The sequence below is a fragment of the Marmota marmota genome, unplaced genomic scaffold (assembly GCF_001458135.2).
Source record: "Marmota marmota marmota unplaced genomic scaffold, marMar, whole genome shotgun sequence".
NCBI lineage: Eukaryota > Metazoa > Chordata > Mammalia > Rodentia > Sciuridae > Marmota > Marmota marmota.
This window is the reverse complement of record NW_026000229.1, coordinates 44,072,881-44,093,855: the sequence shown is the minus strand read 5'-3', so window position 1 is coordinate 44,093,855 and position 20,975 is coordinate 44,072,881. Positions and strand designations below refer to the sequence as shown.

The 20,975-nt window shown below is 38.9% G+C and overlaps 1 protein-coding gene across 1 annotated transcript in view; it reads right to left on the bottom strand.

The window, feature by feature from the left end:
* Ryr3 (ryanodine receptor 3) overlaps nucleotides 1-20,975 on the bottom strand; it is a 356,005-nt gene that overhangs the window by 247,020 nt on the left and 88,010 nt on the right. The window contains exons 11-14 of the mRNA XM_015480130.2: nucleotides 15,696-15,869; nucleotides 12,082-12,203; nucleotides 3,055-3,223; nucleotides 1,573-1,708 (exon numbers count right to left, since the gene is read on the bottom strand). Coding sequence (XP_015335616.2) covers nucleotides 1,573-1,708; nucleotides 3,055-3,223; nucleotides 12,082-12,203; nucleotides 15,696-15,869 — 601 coding nt within the window. The remainder of the gene's footprint in view (nucleotides 1-1,572; nucleotides 1,709-3,054; nucleotides 3,224-12,081; nucleotides 12,204-15,695; nucleotides 15,870-20,975) is intronic.

Genomic DNA, 20,975 nt, shown 5'->3' with positions numbered 1-20,975 from the left:
CCTGGACCAGGGCAGTTCCGGGAGCCGGAACTCGGCCACTCCGTGCTCGGTATATGCTCTGATAAGAGCAGGCTCCAAGAAGCACTCAGGCACTGAGCCTGAGTAATCTGTCTGCAAGCCGCAGGCGAATGGCAGCCTGAAATTACCTGTTCTATGGCTGAATGAGCTGCGGTCAGTCGAAAACAGGGATGGTGACGTCAGCTCTCCAAGATGGTAGCCGCTGGCCTCCTCTGTGGTCTGACCAGTGTGGAGAACCGAAATGGACCGCTTCCTTCCCCCGTCTCGAACCCAGAATTCAGCACTGAGTACGGTGCTTGCACGGCTGGCAGAAACTGCAGCGCTGTATCCCTGCGCCACTATCTCCTCCTCGTTTCCCAGCGCGCGCTGCAGACTCTAGCCGCGGGGCAATTTGCTGAATAAGCAGTGTTACCCTCTGTGCGACAAATCTCTCGCGTTTGAGTCCCCGTAGCCGATCCTCGTGCGATGGAAATCCTTCCTCCAGGTTCCGGAGCACCCCACTATTGCTGGAAATTCCTAACAAGATAGCCTTTAGCCGTCCTGACTTGTCATACTCCCACACAGTGACGCGGCACACGGGGGCAATGCACTCCCCTCGCCGCCATCTTCCAAGTCCTGGAACTATACTTCAAAGTGTTGCTTTGAGGATCAAAAAGGGATTCTATTTCTTGGCTCATGGAACCCTATAAATGGTAGCCATTACTGTTATAATAACTACCAAGTTTGAGCAGTATCATTACAAAGGACTAGAGTTTTAGGAGCCCTTACAAAGTCACACAGTATATGGTAAGAGTCCTATTAACCTGATCCCCAATATGGAGAACAAGTCCAGACTCACATCTCTGTTCTCCTTGGGCCCTCTGGACTTTCTAGGAACTTCTCTAGTCGGAAACACACCTCAGAACAAAGCCCTAAGAAGTGTTGCTTTGTTACAGCATTTGAGTCATTACTGGTGGCCACTTTCTCACAAAGGCTGATGCTGTCCTCTGAATGGCTGCTGGGCTGGGCCTATGGGATAGACACTGTTATTCCAGGCAGCAGAACATCACCTCACATCCAGGATGTGATGTGAAAGGGGGTGCTAGAATATTTTTACTTCTTGCCTTTTGTCATTCCATCAAAGCGAAACAACAGATATAACCAATGGGAACCGTGACTGACTACCAAGTGGACGAGTGAAAGGAGACAGAATTTAAGAGAATAACAATTCTCAAGCTATAGATATTATCTTTGCAAAAATTTAAAACTAGAAGATCTGTTCTGGTCCTGTTTCCTTATGCTAAACATAAGGAACAGAGGTTTGGAGAATTTGACTGTTAAGGGTTTCATAGGTAGTTTTGGCAAAACTGATCAACTTCTGCTTCCGCTTGCTGCTGACTTCCAGCTCTGAGTTTGGAAAGTACGATAAGCTACTATTTAATAACAAACAGTTCAGTTAAAATCAAATGGTTAACAAAAGATTCCCAAGGAGGAGGCTGGAAAACAGGCTGAGTGCTCCTATGGAGGTCCCAGGTACCCCAAGTCTCCCCAGGATGGAGCACCATGTGTACTCACCTAGCAACTTGTACAGGAGGTTCAGAATTTCCTTCCAGGCCATACCACTCTCCTCCCTTGCAATCCCAGCAAAGTGTGCCACACTATTGTAGATATTTAAGCGATCAATGCAGTTTAACACAAGGGCCAACATTCCCTGCGAAGGAAGAGTTGAGGAAAAGGAAAATGTTCCTGATGAAGAAAGCAGGATCCCTTTCTCTTTTCCCTCCCACACCATTCACCTTTTAGAGCAGAGAGTGGAAAGATGCAAGGAGACTTTCATGGTAGCAGTTTTGTTTTTCCTTCTTAAAACAAATATGCATTTTGATGTCTCAGAGACCTAAATAGCATCCATTTCAGGAATGAGTCAGCAACCTCCTCTGATGGGTTTGCCCCCATGTGCCGTGTTTAACTCAATCCAGGAACATATTGAGAAAGAGGGAGCGGAGAATGAGTCTCACAAAAGCTTGCGTTCTGTCTGGTTTGAAGTGATTCTGACTCACCCAGAAATAGTTCTGGATATAGTACCTATTTTTCTCTTAAATAAGTTCCAGAAATTCCATTCAGATGTACAAGACAACTATGCTTGCTTCCTCTTTCCACCTCCACCACCCAAAAGGTAGGATTTAGAGACAATAAAACCAAAAAAAGAATTTTCAGCTATTTTTCCATCCAATGTGCAATACTATGCCACCAAGTAAAACCATCTGTGCCTAGCTGTTCTTAAATAGTAGGAGGGAGATGTTAAGTGCAGTCGCAATAGCTTATAAAGCATACAAAATCTGCACCCTCCTCAGCCCAAGTCTGCTTTGGCCAGAAGACCTACTAGGGATGGCTCCCCATGCTGTACCACTAATTTTGGCAGTGCCCAAAGGACAATCCCTGCCCTCATTACATGGAAAGCTAAACATGATGCACCAGATCATGGACGTCCAAATTCGGAGGTTTGTGAATTGAGTAAGGTCATACACAGCTAGCAATGGGGCCAAAATGAGAGTGTTTAGGTCTTATAAACCTTCAGTTGGTGATTCTAAATCTAGGAGCCACCCCAGTGACTCAGATGCTCAAGTTCCAACATCAAACCTTACATCATCTGTATCTTTCAAACCAGTTTTAAAAAGACACTCTGGATGTGCTAGAATCTAGGCATTTGCATTTTTCAAACAGGTTTCCTAGGTAATTCTGATGTCTCTAAAATTTGGGAACCACAGCCAAAGCCATGCTATAAGCTTAGATTTACTGAAAATGGTTTTTGGATACACATGCGACTCTGAAGCTTTAAAACCTAACCAGTTTGAAAGTGCCAATCACTGCTAATGTAAGTGGGGGTGGCTGCTGGGGAAGGTCAGCTCCCAGTAAAGCCTTTTCTTCCTAGCTTCTGCATCTCCTTCTTGTTCTCCAGATTGTTTGTAAACTTGTTCATGCACAAGCTAGATTGCGGTCATAGGGATATTTTGGCTCTGGATGCAAAGAGAATCTCACTTTTAATTTTTTTAAACTCACCTCTTCCTTAAAAAGATTCTGTCTGTTTTTGAGGGATCGAAGTTTGTTCTGCTTATCTTCATGCCGCATCTCCTCCTCTGGGGGCTGGAAGTAGGCTATCAAGTCCTGTAGGGTCTGCAGGACCTCTTCTATTGGCAGGGTGACCGGGGCAGCTGTGCGATTGTTTCCACTAAAAATCATAAGATGACAGACTCACACACCACTCTTCAGTGGGGCCCTGACAAGCATCCACCAGGTCCTGTCTGCGAATGGCTTCACAGTGGGCACAACTAACTGCTTCTTGGGGGCAAGGTCTGTGCCAACAGCTACAAAATGAGGTTGGTCAACCCATAGAGCAATAGAAGAGAATATGTGAATTCAATTTTAAAGTTATTTCATAACAAAGAGAAACGATTCCTTTTCACATTCATTTTTCTCCAACTTATAACTTATCCTATTAAAATTGTTGCAATATTTCAGTATTTAGCTTCAAACTGGTCTTCCCAAAATGTGTGATAATGATTTTATGTAATCTAAATGATGAATTTCAACTGCAGTTATTAAGGTAGTGACTTCTACATGTAGCAGATGTCTCCCTTCCAGTTACCCTGGGTGTCTGTCACACTTTTTTCTCTTTAAATTAAAATGCTTAAATAATAAACTTAGTAACCCACAGTTATTTTAATCCCTGACACCTTCTTCTTGGAATAGGTTAAACAGGCTTCACTGGGTCTCACCATTCATCTACATGTTTGTTTTCCTTCTTTCCTCATCTACCTCTTTCTGTGTCTTTGTCTCCTGAAATGTCTGCATGAGTTTTTGTCTTTATATTTCTATGTGTGAGCATGCACATGGCTTCTGCCTTCATCCCATCTGTAGAACGTCTCTCTTTCCCAGTGTCCCCCATTTCTTGGGATCTTTCCTGTCTGTGTTAATGTCTGCTTCTGTTTCTATGTCCCATCACCTCACTTTCTCTACCAACTCTCTGTTGTGTTGCTTCTATCTTCCATGGTTTGTGATCTCTTTTTAACTTTCCAAACATTTCTACAGTTAAATCCTTTCACAGATGTGGAGAGAAACCACAAACCTCTAGAGATACCAAAGTGAGCCTTCATTGCTGCTTCTCCTTGTGGAGTACTCCCATGAACCTCTCTGAAGGCAAAGACTAAGAGAAGAGGAAAGAAAAAAATGGAGCCATCCCCTGCGGAATTGCATCATCAAGTCTCATGTGATTGAGAATTGGCTGAGTATACAAATAACATTGGGGCTCCTCCTTGTTCCATTTCTAAGGAGTTCTACTTTGCATTCACAGTGCATTTAGTCACTCAAATACTGTTACATATTAACCTGGACACATCCTAAGAAAAGGTCGTCTCTAAGCCTAAAGCCAAGACTCAACAAACTAAAAATGCACAGGAGGTAAGGTAATAATCATTCCTACTTAGTATAAAAAAAATGCCATGTGTCTTACATGGGTATGGATAACCAGTGGGCTATAAGCTTATTGGAGTCAGAGAGGTATTTTCTTCCCATCAGTGTGTAGCCAACTCCTCATAGGACCTGGCATGGGGTTAGTCCTTAGTTAAGTGATTGCAGATGGCTGCCTGGGATACCACTGGACACAGAATTGTTGCGGAAAAGAGAGCAACAAGGACAAAGACAGAGGCTTGGGAACACAAAATTCAATCCAGTATGACTTTTCACTTCCAGATTCAGTGAAGGAATGAATTCATTTTCCTAAGGATTTTAGAAAAAAGTCTTAAGGGCTAGACTTTTTCTTTCCCTTTCTTTTTCTTCTCTCTTCTCCCTTCCTTCTTACCATTTTGGATTATGTAGGGAAATATAAAAAAGCAGTTTATATATGTATTTTTCTCTTTTTTTCTTCTAATTGATTTAATAAACAGCTGGATATGTTGTCACACATGTGTAATTGGACTGAGGCAGGAGGATCTCAGCCTGGGCAACTGAGTGAAAACCCTGTCTCAAAATAAGTAAATAGATAAATAAATAAATGGGTTCGGTTTATTTATTTTGTCAATAAATAAATAAATAAATAAATGTAACTTAGTGGTATAGCATTCCTCAAAACAAAAGGGCTGGAAATGTAGCTCAGAGGAAAAATACTCCTGGGTACAATCCCTAGTACCACCAAAACGAAACTATTAATTGCATGAATCAATTATAAACTGCATTACTGGGTCTGTAATATATGAAGATGTAATATATATGGCAATATTATCATAGAGGAGGAGGGAGAAATAAAATAATATTGTAGCAGAGTTGCTTTATTTTCTTAATATTAATTTAAAGTAGATATTTGAGACATTGTGGTCTCTAAAGAAAACACTAAAAAAATAAATAGGAAACTCAACCAAATAATTAAAATAGTTTACTAGAAAATATCTATTTGACTCAAAAATAAGGTGGTAAAGGGGGAACAGAAGAGCAAAAAGAACTCGAGATTAAAAAAAAAAAAGCAAAATGTAGACATAAACCCAAGTATCTGAATAATTAGATTAAATATAAATGGATTAAACACATCAATAAAAAAGATTATCAGAATACATTTGAAAAATAATGCAATCTATGTTGTCTACAAGAAACACACTTTAGATTCAGACTCAAGCTGAAAGTACAAGAATTGAAGATGATCTATCATGCCTGCAGTTGCTACTATGTGTAAGACATCTAGAATGATTCTACAAAACCAGGCAAAAATGTTCACAGGAAAAAAAAAGACAGTTCATAATTATAAGAGTCAATTTACCAGGAGGATATACCTATTATAAACATAAATGTCTAACAACACAAAAAAGAAGTATATAGCAAAAACTTACAGAATTGAGGGAGAAGACAAAATGTAACAATAATAGTTATAAAGGTCCATACCCCCTTGTCAATCAGATAATGTAAGACAATACACCATATCAACAGGGGACAAAAACACACTATCATCTTGATAGGCAAAGAAAAAGCATTTGATGAAATCTAACACCCATTCAAGGTACAGAAACTTTGAACCAACTAGCAACAGAAGGGAACTTCCTCAACCTGATAAATGACATCTATAAAACAAAACTACAGGGACAACATCATACTTCCCCCTAAGATCAGAAACAAGACAGGGGTATCTGCTCACAATATTTTTATTCCACATTGTAGTGGACATTATTGCCATTATAATCATGTAAGAAATAAAAGGCATCTTTTCTGGAAAGGATAAGACTTTTATTCACCAATGACACAATACTGTATGTAGAAAATTCTAAAGAAACTACACACCCCCCCGCCAAACTCCAAAACAAAATAACAAAACAGTGAAGAACTCCCACCAAAACTAAAAAAAGAATTTCCATTAGGTAAAAGTGTATTAGTAATTTAAAAACTCAGTTTCTATGTAGCAGTATTTCTGTACACCAGCAATGTACAATCCAAAATCAAATTTAAAATATAATTTTACTCGTAGTATAGCACCAACAAAACTCAAATACATAGGAATAAATTTTACAAAGTAAACTTAAGACTTATATACTGAAAACTACAATGTCTGAGAGGAATTAAAGAATAAATAAATGGAGAGACATTCCATGTTTGTGGATCATAAGACTAAACATTACTAAAACAAGTCTTCTTGAAACTATTCTGTCGATTGAATGCAATATCTATCAACATCTCAGCATGCCATTTTTATCTCTTCAGAAATTGGCAATTTCACCCTAAAAATGTACATGGGAAAGCAAAATACTCAGAAAAGCAAAAGCAGTGTTGAAAAGAACAAAATTAGAGAACTCTGCGTGACTTCAATACTTAGTATATATTTATATTAATCAAGAGTGCTGTTTTTGAATACTGAGAGGCACATAGATCAACGGTCATTTAATTTTTGGCAAAGGTGCTGAGGCAATTCAGTCAGGAAAGGTAGTCTTTTCAGAAAATTATGCAGAGAAAAATCTGATAGCCATGTGACCCCCATGTGAAAAGATTAATTTAAACCCTTACCTCACAACCTACACAAAAATTGGTTGAAAATAGATCACTGACCTAAATGTAAGAGTTAAAATCATAAAACTTTTAAAAGAACACAAAGGAGAAGATTCTGATGACTTTGGGTTAGGGAGAATTCTTAGATATGACATCAGCGGTATAATCCATAAGCAATTATGATGTTAAACTTATCAAAATGTAAAACATTTTCAACAACACTTCAATATCACCATCAAGAAAATGAGAAGGAAAACCACACACAAGGAGAAAATATTTGCAAATCAAATCTGGTAAAGAATTTGTAACCAGAAGATACAAAGAATTCACAAATCCCAACTAGAAGGCAAAAGATCTGATTTCAAAGAAACAAAACAATCCCACTTTATCAAAGAAGAAACCTGAATGGTCAATAAGCTCGTGAATTGATAGTTAATATTATTGTTCATTCTGGAAATGCAAATCAAAACCATGACACACTACTTCCTACCACTATAATGGATATAATCAAAAAGGTCACAATAGTTGGGTACGATGGCTCACGCCTATATTCCCAGAGGCTTAGGAGTCTGAGCAGGAGGATCACAAATTCAAAGCCAGCCTCAGCAAAAAAGCAAGGCACTAAGCAACTTAGTGAGACCCTGTCTCTAATACACACACACACACACACACAAAAAAAAAAAATACCAGTAAATGTGGGCAAGGATGTGGAGAAAGTGGAATCTCACACATTTTCTGAGGGGGCTGTAAAATGATATATCTACTCTGGAAAGTTGTTTTAGTTTCTTAAAATGTTAAACACATTGAATGTTTATTGAGGGATAAACGAATAAACAAGACATGGTATTCATACACAATGGAGTATTCTTTGACCTTAAAAAGGGATTAAATTTTGATACATTATACAACATGGACAAATACTGTCCTTGAGATACTTAGAATGCTAAAATTCAAAGAGTCAGAAAGTATAACAGAAGTTTCCATAGTCTGTTGTGGTGACACATGCCCCTATTCTTAGAGGCTCAAGAAGCTGAGGCAGGAGGATTGCAAGTTCAAAGCCAGCCTCAGCAACTTAACAAGATCCTAAGCTATTTAGCAAGACCCTGTTGAAAAAAAAAAAAGGGCTGAGGATGTACCTAAGTGGGAAAGCACCCCTGGTAACAAAATAAAGAACAAACCAAAAAGTTTCCATAGGCAGTGGGAGAGGACAATTGGGAGTTATTTCCAAAAACGCAAAGATGGACGATAAAAATTCTGGAGATGGATGATAAAAATTCTGGAGATGGATAGTGGTGATGGTTACACAGTGATGAATGTACTTAAAGTCAGTGAACTGTACACTTAAAAAGTGATTTTAAAATAGTAAATTTTACATTATATACATTCTGCCACAAAAAAAAGGATACAAAAAAGTTAAACAATTTTGCATATCACTTAGCATTCTATTCCCAGGTATTTACTCAAGAGAAATTAAAGGATATATCCAAAAACTTTTATATTAACATCTATAGAAACATTCCTCATAGTAACCTAAAATGGAAACAACCAACTGTGCAACAACTGATAAATAAAGTGTGGTATGAATCTATCCATCTCTCTCTGCACACTCACAGTTGTTCACACACACACACAAAATACTCCTCAGAAATAAAGGGACAAAATGATATCGACAAACTGTAAAAAACATAATTCTAAGTGAAAAAGAAAGATCCAGAACACTTTTTAAAAATTATTTATCAATTTAATGCTTTGAGAAAAAGAAAAAAAAAGCCGATTAGTGGTTTCCCGGGGATGGGGATGGTAACTAGAATAATGTGCAATGGTCTTAAGAGATGTTTTTTAGGGTGATAGAAATGTTCTAAACCTGAATAATGATGATGGTTGTAAGCTCTGTAAACATCAAATCTCACTGAATTAAATGCTTAAATGAATTTTATGATATATAAATCAACCTCAATAAAGTTGTTTAAACATTTTTTCCCAGTGTCAGGTATGCAACTCCCACTGACTTAAGGAAATTTTATTAAAATATAATCCACATATGATACAGTCCACCTATGGAAACGCTACAAGGCCTAATGATTTGTAGTGTATTCACAGTAATGCTGTCCTTACCAGTTTTCCTACTTTTTCATAAGCCCTCCAAAATACCCCCCACATGCATTAGCAATCACTCCCTCCCCTCACAAAGACTCCAGCCCTGATTAACAATTGACTACTTCCTTGTCTTTATAGGTCTGCCTACGCTAGATGTTCCATATAGGTGAAATTACATACTCTGTGGTCCTTTGTGAGTGTTCCTCTCAGCACAGTGTTTTCAAGGTTCATTCATACTGTAGTATGTATCAGTAGTTCAAGAATTTGGCCATAAAAAAGAAAATTTATGGCCAAAATATTTTTCATATTACATATATGGCACATTTCATTTATCCATTCATTAGCTCATGAATATTTGGGATGTTTATACTTTGGGGCTATTATGAAAAGGGATGCTATGAGCATTTTTGTACAGGTGTATGGGTGGACATACACTTTCATTTCTCTTGTACATAGACCTAGGAGTTGAATTGATGGGTCACATGGTAACTCTCATGGTCAACCTTTTGAGGAATCTCCAGACTATTTACCAGAGTAGCTACAACATTTTACAATTCCCACCACCAGTGTATGAGGGTTCCAATTTCCCCACACTCTCTCCCATACTTCATTAACTTTTCTAGATTATAGCCATCCTAGTAGGTGTAAAGGGGTATCTCTCTGTGGTTTTGATTGTAATTTTGATTGTAATTTTCCTGATAGCTATTGATGCTGAGCATATTTTAATGTGCTTATTGACCAATTATGTATTTTCTTTGGACAAATGTCTCTTCAGGCCCTTTGCCCATTTTTAATTAGTTATTTTGTCTATTTTTTTCTTTTGTTGCTTTTGCTCTTGGTTTGAGAAACCATTGCCTAATCTATGAAAATTTATGTTTATATATTCATCTACCTATATTTAGGTAGTTTTCAATCTCACATTAAATTTCGATTCATTTTGAATTAATTTTTGAATATATATGAGGCAGTGGCCGCTGAAATTTATAAAAGATTTAAGGGAAGTGTTTGAACAAATTGGAGGTCAGATAAATAACACCACCCTATGTAGAGGGTGATGATTTTGGTGCTAGTTGGGCCACATGAATAACTCATATTTGTTTGCAGCTATCTTTTTCTGCCTGTATTAAGCCACTTATTTTTAGATCCTTTTTTGAAGGAGGTATGTAGGTTCTGGAAGTAATGAGACACAGAAAAGAGAATATATTTTCCTCAGGGTCACAAGAAACTGGTGCCAGAGCCAAGAGTAAACAAAAGATTGACTTTCAGTTCTCAGTTCCATCATTTAGTAGAAATACTTCTATTATCACTCTTTCTTCAATTTATAGTAACAGAATCTCTGAGTTATACCGGGTACACAGCCAGCCAGACAGACATATATTTCTCAGCCTCCCTGAAACTAGGCCTGGCTGTGTGACTAAGATTTAGCCAAGGTAATGCTAGATAAATTCTCTACTTCTGAATCATATCCTTTAAAAGTCTATCAGTCATTCACTCGTCTTTTTTCTTTTTGCAGGGAAGATTTCAGACAAGGTGGTGTTCACTATTTTTGACTGTGTGGGTGAAGAAAATATGCAAGGACAGTGGTTCTAACTGTGGCTGAATGTTAGAATCACCTAGGGAGCTTCAATAAACTACTGGAATTTGGATCTCACCTCCAGAGATTCTGATGGAATTGGATGGAGACACAGCCTAGACATCAGAATGTTAAAAAGCTATCTGGATGAACCCAACATGAAGATGAGGTTAAGATCTCTACTCTGGGGCAGTAGTTTCAACTTTAGCATGCATCATCAACCCCTGGAGGACCATAAAAATATGATTTGCGATATCTTATTTCCAGGGTATCTGATTCAATAGGTTCTGAGGTCAAATCTGAGAATTTGCATTTTTAAACAAGCTTGCAGGGTTGTTGTTGTTGTGCTGGTCCAGGCACATACTTTTAAGAACCTGTAGGAGATACCAAAGCAGCAAAGATAGAAGGAACCTGAACCCCCAAAGCTGGGCTGCTTATTTTTCCTAAACCACCTCTACTCTATAATTATTTAAAAGAGAAGCTGGGCATGGTGGTGCACATCTATAATTCTAGCGACTTGGGAGGCCAAGGCAAGAGGATTGCAAGTTCAAATCCAATCTCAGCAACTTATATTGACCCTGACTCAATATAAAAAATGAAAAGGACTGGGGATGTTGCTTCATGGTTAAGTACCTCTAGGTTCAATATTGGTACCAAAAGAGAGAGAGAGAGAGGGAGGAAGGAATTTATTCTGCTTTACATCAGCAGCTCAGCCTATGCCCTTACTATAGTGATTTGGTCTGCAGTTTCAATTACAAATATATATATTTAAGAAGTTCTTTTTCATGCCAATTCACACATGTAATTTACAACCTTTTGGCTTCAGAGATATTTTCTTACAACAGAAGAATAGTTGGAAACACTGCACTGTTTGCAGCACAATTGGTTTCTTACAGAAGTTGGTGAGAATTGAGTTCCCTTTTGGCAGCACCATTTAGGCTGCAGGCATTGCCATCCAGGCAGCCAGTTCAGACGCTTCTCTCATTTAAGCCCCAGCTGTATTTGGGTAACCCAGGATTTTCACTGCAGATCTACTTTGGTCCAAACCATAGCAACAATTTGAGTGATGTAGAGACCCTTTCTAAATAGCACAAAGGAGCAGATTGATTTCTATTCTCTCCTTCCTTCCCTACAAAAGGGATGTAAAGCTCTCCAGCTCTTTTCCCTTAATGTTCCTTCAAACACGTTCTCTATTCATTCCATCAATCTGAATAATGAATGGGACTGGGTGTTTGTTGGGCAAAGAGTAAAGCTGGTTAAAGGTCACCTGCCTACATGAAAAATATATTTCGATCCTAAGCTCTCTAGTAAGGCTCTTTGTTGGTGTTGAGCTATTTCCTGGAAACACTCCTCGTGGGTGGGTGGGGTTGGAAGAGAAAGGGCAGGAGCGGACATACCTGACGAACTGGCTGAATAAGGCTGTCGTGTTCCGGATGATCCGAGCAGCCTGGGACTCCTCACGCTGGCATCTCTGCAGTGTTAGTCCGTCATCCATGTGGCCTTCCTGATGGAGGATGACCTATTCACAGGGCAAGGGAAGCAAGCCTCAGTTACGCATTACTCCAAGCTGGGCAGTCAACATTTTCTACAGTGTTTCCTTCTTATTCCTTCCCCCAACCAAGTCCCCTGGGTTCATTTTGAAAACGGGACATTAACAAACTTATTTCACCCACATGCCCTATTACTGACATGTGAATCATTCCTGAGACGTGGGGCTTTGATGAAAATGAAATTTTATGTGCCACCAAGGTATGAGTTACAATAAAGTCCTTGGGCCTACATGGCCAATTTTAAAGGGTGAAAACATACTTTATAGTACATTTTTCTCTTAAAATGAACAGAGAACTTTACCCTTGAAAAAACGGGAAAATTCACTCTGTTCAGGGCTTTTTCCTCCAGAGATAAGTTGGGGAAGAACAAAGACAATTTAAAATAAACTCTCTCCTGGGGTCAGATTTGGATTTCTCTACTGAAGGGCAGTTACACTGGGTTAGTTAATTATAGAATTGAGGAAATCAGTTCAAGATGGTAGCCGGGTTCTCATGGAGACTAGAGAGGGGATTGCAAAGCATGGGCTCTGATATCAGGCAACCTTACTTCTAGTCCTGCTATGCTACTTGCCAGCTGTTTAACTTTGGGCAAGTTACTTATACTGCAAATGGACTTGTTCTAGAGGGTTGTTTGGAGATTTAGATGACTTTCATGTAAATCATTTGGCATGGTTTCTATAACATGATAGATGCTCAAGAAATGCTTGTTATAATAGGTATTATATTATGGATATCTGGTTATCTAGAAGCTAAGTTTATTTATTGATCATCAAGGACATGATACCGCTTTTGAGTGGATATAGTACCCTTTTGGTGAGGGGGTCAGTAGTTCTTTCCATAAAAAATGATCCAGCATGTGCAGATGTTAAGTAGGATGGTTCTAGCCTGATTCAATTCCTGGACAGAGTCTCCTCTGGTTGAAAGTGGAGAGAGACCATTTGTGGGTCCTCGAAATCAGTCTTTGTGTCATTATGATTTAAATGTGAGGCTCCCAAAAATATATTTAGGAGTTTTGGTCTCTGTCATTTTTAGCATAAGGAACAACTTATTTTTCTTTTCATGAGAAAATCTTTTTATTATTTTGAAGGTATGTCCTACTATAATCAAGTCACATAAGAAGTGGAATACAGAGTCATAAAGTTTCTATTCATTTTTTTTTAAAAAGCTTTTCATTCCATCTACATACTGCAGCTTAAGCCTTAGCACTAGACACAACCCACTGTTAGGAAACTTTGTCAGAACTTCCCAGAAACTGGTGAACAATACCACGTTTAGATTTAACAATATAATGCCACCATATTTACTTTGGCCTCAGTCCCAGATTTCTGGTCCCAAAAGACCAAAATTCTTACATTTTGCTTGTTCAGATAACAAATTTTAACTTGCCAGCCAAACCTGAAAGTAATGAGAACTGGGAGAAATGGAGAGATTAGAATGTTGGTATTTTGTCCCCTATTGATCTCAGCAGCCTGGTTCACAAGTTCCTTTTCCTCATGGAGAAATCCCACACCCAGAGGTAGAGAGAAGTCCAAGGTGGGAAAGGGAAAAGGGTGTTTCCCTTAAAGTTAGCTACCATTTGTTTGCTCTTTCATTTTGTTTGTTCTCTTTAGTTTTTCTAGGCTCCTGTGTTGTCCATTTTATATAATTCTTAAGACAGATTTGGACATCCTGTGCATTTCTAGAGGGGAAACTTAACCTGTTCCTTAGGAAATGAAGCAGTGCATTCCTGTCAGGGGCCAAGTAATAGGACAATATGTAGAGGCTCTCCCAAATTCTTTCTGCATGTTCTGCAGCAAGTCAAATCTATGAGCAGGGACAGGCACAATAAATCAACAACGCAACTTGGGATCTCTCCATTTGGATAGTCCTTGGAGTTTTCCCCTCCTACCCAGAATCATAAGTTCCACACAGTCCACTCTTTAAATGCTGCCATTGCCTTAGGAAGTTTGAAAAACTATAAAGGCAGTAAACAACATGTACTCTATAGAGGATTCCGATAGATGTCAGACCCCACCCCATTCTCTACCAGCCTATTTTCAGTTTGCCCTTATTCCCAGGGTTTAGTTCTCACTCCTGGGGTGTGGATCCTCTGGGATTCAGTTGAATGCCTACTCTGTTTTTCAGGGCCATTCTAACTTGGGATACCCTGAGCCCCAACTTCCATCTCCCTAGTACTGCCATACATACCATCAACATCTCTGCTTTGCTGTTCCCCTTGGCATCTATAGCCTCTGTTTGCTCTCTTGGCTTCGTACTCCATTCGTGGTAAACTTAGGATAATTTCAGGCTCATGTTTCTCTAGGGCCCCCTATTCTGAAATGTTGGCTCTGCAGTTTCAGAGCTTTGGTTTACCCTACGTCTCATCTGTTCTTCCTGGGCAATAGAGCTAACACGAGACCCCCATTCCCTATTCTACGAATCAGCAAATATACAGAGCAGAAAAGATGAAGGCAGATTCACCTTGGTGCATTCTGTGTGATCATTAGTGCTCATGTCTTATGTATAGAAACAAATTGCTTTGTATTTTACCTAGCCTTTGTAGTTGTTTTTAGAAGGCTGAGATCATACAAGCTAGTCTGTGTAACCTGTTATTTATTCTATATTCTGTCTCTTCTTAATTTTCCCTTTTCTGGATATTTATCTGGTATGTTTTGATTTACAAAAATGTGAAATATCACCTTATGGGTTATTAACAACATCCTTTTGTATTATAACCATCATTCTGAAAACTTCTGACATTACCATATTAGGATGATAGACCCAAACTATAATATACAGTGCCTCCTAGAATTTTGGAACTCCTTGATCATCCAAACTCATATTTTGAAAGGGTTTTCCATGCAAAAAGCATCACTCCTTTGGCATTCATTCTCTGGTTCCTAATAACAAAAACACTACTACAGAAATTGACTTTCTGGTAAAAGATTCTGCATGTATTTTAGCTGGTTTCCAACTGTGGCAGGTTGATGGGTCACCCAAATCTGGATACACCTCTAGACATAACATCATTCCACAACAACTCTGCCTTCTTCTGATAGGTTCCTATGGGCTTGTCATTACGCACTCTGCACTTGTTCCGTAGACTATTTAATCTCCGTATTAGGAAAATTGCACAACAACTCCATTATCCACTTAAATGAAGGAAGCAATGATGTGGATAATCCCCAAAGAGCAAAACTACTAAAAAGTCATTTAGATGAGGTTTTAGAGTAAGTTAAACATATCCTACCCCTCCTCACAGATTTTCCATGTAATGAACTTATTTTTTAGTTGAATATGGGTTTAAAGTAACCAAGACTGATGTACTACAGGAACTCTGTATAACTGGTCAAGGAATCACCCTTTAGAATAGTCAGAAGTTAAACACAATTGTGTCCACCTGATCCTCAGAGTAACTTCTAGTGCCCAGTTGCTCCCAATTCAGTGCCAAATAATTGTAGACTGGCTTTCTGACCCTTCACCTTTCTTTTCAGAGGTCCCAGGCGGGATGTTTTGGCATCTTGTGCTTTGTAGGTGACCCACAGACCGCTGGCTATGTGCTGGACAAAGCAGACGGAATCCCCATACTTGATTTCTGGAACTCCCATGCCTTCCATATCTCGCTTGTGACTGGAATCCAATTTCTCCTTGATTTCCTATTCATACAAAAAAAAAAAGAGAGAAAATAAGGAAAAAAAAAAACCCCACACTAACACAGGCAGGCTTGATCAAATAGAAACTCTATAAAACTAATTACTTATGCAGAATTTTTAAGCCAAAAAGTGCTTACCAAAATAATTATGACATGTCTGTCTAAGCCAGGATCTCAGAAAGGCTTGCTTCCCTTACCTGTTGTTAATTGTACATCAATGGATTTCATGTTTTGGTGACTTCAATGATTGTTTAAATTCGTGGAAAAGGAGGCTGTTGGTAGGTTCCCTCTTCTGATTTTACATAATCTTCCATTATATTTTCCACTTTCTTCATGCTGATTTAGGTACCTTAATGAATAACCCTTTCCTGGCCAATTAACATAGTTTTAGCAATTGATATCTTCCATAAATTTAATGGTTATCTTACAAAACTATCTTGCCTCAGGGACTTTATCTGTTCATATTATATATTTTTCTAAAGAAAAAAATCAACAGAGAAAGAAGACTCTTTGGGCAGGCAGGGGGTACTACTGTGCCTTAACCTAACAGTAATTTGCACATTAGTGTCCCTAGGGTTATGTCATGGTTGGGACTTAAATGTCCCCCAAAGGCCAAGTGTTGAAGGCTTGGTTGCCAGTCTGTGGCTCTGTGGGGAGATGGTGGGGCCTAGTGGAAGGAACTTGGGTCACTGGGGAAGAGCCTCTTCTTTGCTCTCTTTATGCTTCCTGACGACCATGAGGCCATCAGCTTTGTCCATCATGCATTCCCTGCCCTGATATTCTGTCTCAACCTAGGCCCAAAAGCAACAGGGCCAGCTGACCATATGCTGAATCCTCTGAATCCTCTGAACCTGTGAACCAAAATAAGTCTTTCTTCCTTTAAGTCAGTTTTTCTCAGATATTCACTATCAGTGATGAAAAATTAACACAGGGCTGCCAGTTGTGCTTTTTTGTGTGTAGTCAGTGGGTTTCATTCTTTGATTTCTGCTAGTTTACTCCAGTATGAAAAAGGGAGTTGTGGCATTTTAGGTAACCACTTGGTGGCAACCTGAAGTGCCTATCACAAGAGCATGTCATGAAGGAGCTCCCTGGTGCACAGTAACTTTCCCCTTCTTCATCAATCAGGGCCTCTGTGGCTCTATTCTGAATGACTCTATTCTATTTCCCTTTCTTTTCTACATCTTGCGTTAAATTGCTCATTTGTAAAAGCTATTAACTAGGCATCATGTTGAATTTTTTATAGAAAAAAAATGCAGCTTGCTGTTCCCTTTACAATGACATTCCACTCTCTTAATGATGGAACAATAGCAGCAAATGTATTAAGCCCTTCCCCTGCTCAGCGCACTCTTCTAAGTTCTATACACGTACAGGCATTAACTCTTCATAACAAGGACTCTGATGTGGCTACAAATATTGTCCCCGTTCTACAGATGAGAAGTTAACCTAAGTCTCTCCAGGACTAATGCTGGGATTTAGAGCAAGAGTCAAGTGTCAGAGTTTGTACTTTTCCATACTGCTCTCAACTCCTACTCACTCTTCAAAACCCTGCTCAGATGTCACCTTCTCTATGAAAACAGAAGAGTTACTCTCTTCTGCTCTATTCCCCAGAAATAGCCTCATTCCTCTACTGAGCACTTAGCACATCATAATGTCAATGTGTTTGTTTATATAACACTTTCTTTTTGTCAGGCTATGAAAGAATCAGGACAATTAATTTTGGTTTCTTAATACAGAGAACTCAATACCTATCAGTACCTTACAAACAGAGAGGATGGATATATATATGAATGTAAATGTATAGTTTTTTTTTTCTTCTACATGTATTTACCTTGCACTTCGGTGCATCTCTTCTCCTTCAGGCCTTCAGAAAAGCAAAATTCGTTGTTTCATACACATTTACAGTACCATTTTAAGCAGCATTAATATTTTATAACAGAATTCTTTATTTTAAATATGTATGCTGAAACATTGCCTGGATTGTTAAATATGATTTCTTATTTCTCAAAATGAACACATACAGAGGTCAGAGCTCCAATTTTTATAACAAACTTATCAATGAGAAAATAGAAGTTGGTAAGTTAGGACTTCCTTTGTGCACAATTGGTCAAGAATGCATTTATTCTACCAAACAATGGATACCTGATTTTTGTCTCAGAAATACCCACAGCTCTATATACATTTAAGATGCCAACATTATTATGCCTAGCCTGGTTTTCCAATTATAGCCAATGTAGTGAAGTAAAAATAACGCACACTATGACTGTTCAAAAATAAATAATTACATTGCCAACACTCTCTGATAGTTCCTGGTTAAAACAATGCATACTCACAAACTATCAATGAATGATTACTTCACTTATCTTCTTACTTTTTTTTTACTTACTTAAGTATGGTTTTTGTCAAAAGAAAAAAAGTACCAAGATCTTTTTTTCCAGGATAAGTAAAATAAAGGGGTCATTTTTCTCTATAGAACACAGTGTCCCTCTGTATCTTTGCTTTTACAAAACCTCATCTCCCAAAGCTCTGCAGTAGCCACTGCAGTGGTCACTTCTAACTTAAATAGCAGTAACAACAAAAACTAAACCATAAGACAAAATCAACACTAAAAAACAACTCAGCCTGTCCTACACAACAACAATGATGAATCAGCAAGGGAACATAAAAGGTCAGTGATAGAGAAGCCTGATCTGGTTGACAGCAGGTTGGTGATTTCCTTCTGACTGTAGCATAAACCAGGGTTTCTCTTAGATTTTATGTCAGTATGGCTCCAGGTGTAGTTGCACTAGTGCTAGAAATTGGACCTTCCTAAAGAATACAGCTAAACCCATCACTTCCCTTCAACAACTTCCAAGTTCTTATGGAACATGATTCTCACTTCCAAAGTTCTTACTAGGCTTTAACCCAATTGGACCATAGTGGTGATAACAATACTATTTTGCAGAGCTGGGGATCAAACCCATGGCTTCATGCATTCTTAGTAAGCACTACACCATTGAGCTACATCCCCAATCTTGAGCATTTACCCGAGTGTTCCAAATGTTTCCTTTCTTTGCACATTTATTGACATTGCTGGTTGGCCCCCAATCTCATCTGCACATCTATACATCTGTGAATTTTTCTGTGTATCTTTAAAACTTTTCCAGCTAGGGAGAACCAGCTCTTCCTGGGGCAACCCAATTCTTAGAGACAGCAAAGGGCTTAGATGCATATCTTTGATGTGCAAACTAAACAAGCCACAGCCAGACCTCTACCTGGCCAACACACCTTAGGAGACCCTATTGCTCTGCCTTCAGCATCCCAAGGTCAGGTATCAGATAGAGATAGGGACCACCTCTACAATTATTCCATCTAGCATATCCTAAACCATTGACCCGTCTTGCCCTGCTCATTGGAATCCAAAGGCAACAACCTAGGCTGTCTCCTTGCGCCTCTTGATCTGTGTTGACCTGTCTTTCCACATGGCTCCATGTAGAGTAGCCTCATGTTGCTAGGGCCTATGAGAACAATAAGGTTTCTTTCCTGGAGCCTCTCCTGTCTTCTGTGCCAGCATGTGATTGACAACTGCATTAAAAAAAAAAAAAAAAAAAACAGGACCACATCCCATCCATCATATATTCCCTATCTCCAAAACTGAAGGACACCTTGGCACCTCTTGATGTCATGGCCTTGTAGACCCTGCAGGTACTACATTTCCCGGGGTCAGCCAACTCTTAAAGAGAGTGACAGATTCACCTGAGAGTATACATCTAACAGGAAAACCAATTGGGCCTGTTCCCTCCAGGCCACCATCCCCAGACCCTAACCACCACGTGGCTAGGTCCAAGACAACTGTTCTCCCCTGTGCTTCAGAGCTTACTGAAATTATTCAATTCATTAACCCTGCCTAGCCCACTTCTTTCCATGGGAACCACAGAAAGATTCTTTTTCACTTTCCCCTTGCTCTCTCTGCCTTCTGACTGATCTCGGTGCTTCCCTGCATGGCCCCGTGTGGTATGGCATGTCCTTTTGGGAACTGTGAGTGACAAATTATTTCTTTAATACCAACCATCTCCTAAACTATGTGTTTTGTCATTCCTGAGTCTTTATAAAGTCACATATTAAAGCGAGTGTGAAACCTTTGCTGGCCCATCAGCTGTCCCCTCCCAGATTGAAAACTCAGAGCGCAGCTCTGGTATTTGTCTTTGCATTTCACTCAGCGCTCTGTTTGAATTAGGTTGCAAATCAGTTTTTGTTGTTGCTTTATTGTTCTGCAGGCATTTGATTTGTGTATCTGTTTATCTCCATCAGCTTTGCCTATATTAGGGGATGAGCTGACTCTGGGAAGGAATAGGCTACTTGGCCTCATATGTGTTGAAGGGCAATGATCATTATGCTCTGCCTCTATTGACAGCTCATTAAGGAAATGCTCAAGAGTACATCGTAACTGTCATGTTAGAATTTAGCTTAGATGATCAAGTTGCTACTCTTCCGACTGGCTTAGGACTGCTTGACGGACAGAGAGGGAAGTCAGGCCCATCATTTACCCGATGCCTTATTTGAACCAGGTATTGTGCCAAGTCCTGTATGACAGCACAGTCTCACATGTATTTACCAAGGACCCACAATGCAATATGTACTATATCCATTTTCTCTAAATCTTTCAATGGCCCTGATGTTTTTATTACCCTGTTTTATAGATGACAAAACAGGTATGTAGAGTTTCAGCAAATTTCTCAAACCCACATGATTAGCAAATAATGGAAGAAAATACAATATGATTCCAAAGTCCATTTGTCATTTTAATAGATTTGAAATATTTACTACTACCATTAACACAGTTAAGTAATTAACTGTATTAATGTTTTAATTGTTTATAGCTATTAGAAAGAAAAAGTTGAAGATACATAGTATTACCCGGTGAAGAAAATGAATGGGTTCATTCAAGCTTGAGTTGTTAGATTGATGAGTCAATAATTAGAATAAGGTGATAAGGTTTGTATTCAAAGTGCAAAATGAAACAAAGGGAAGGGATGGGAAATGGGAATAGGAAAGACAGTAGAATGAATCAGACATAACATTCCTGTGTTCATATATGAATACACGACCAGTGTAACTCCACATCATGTACAAT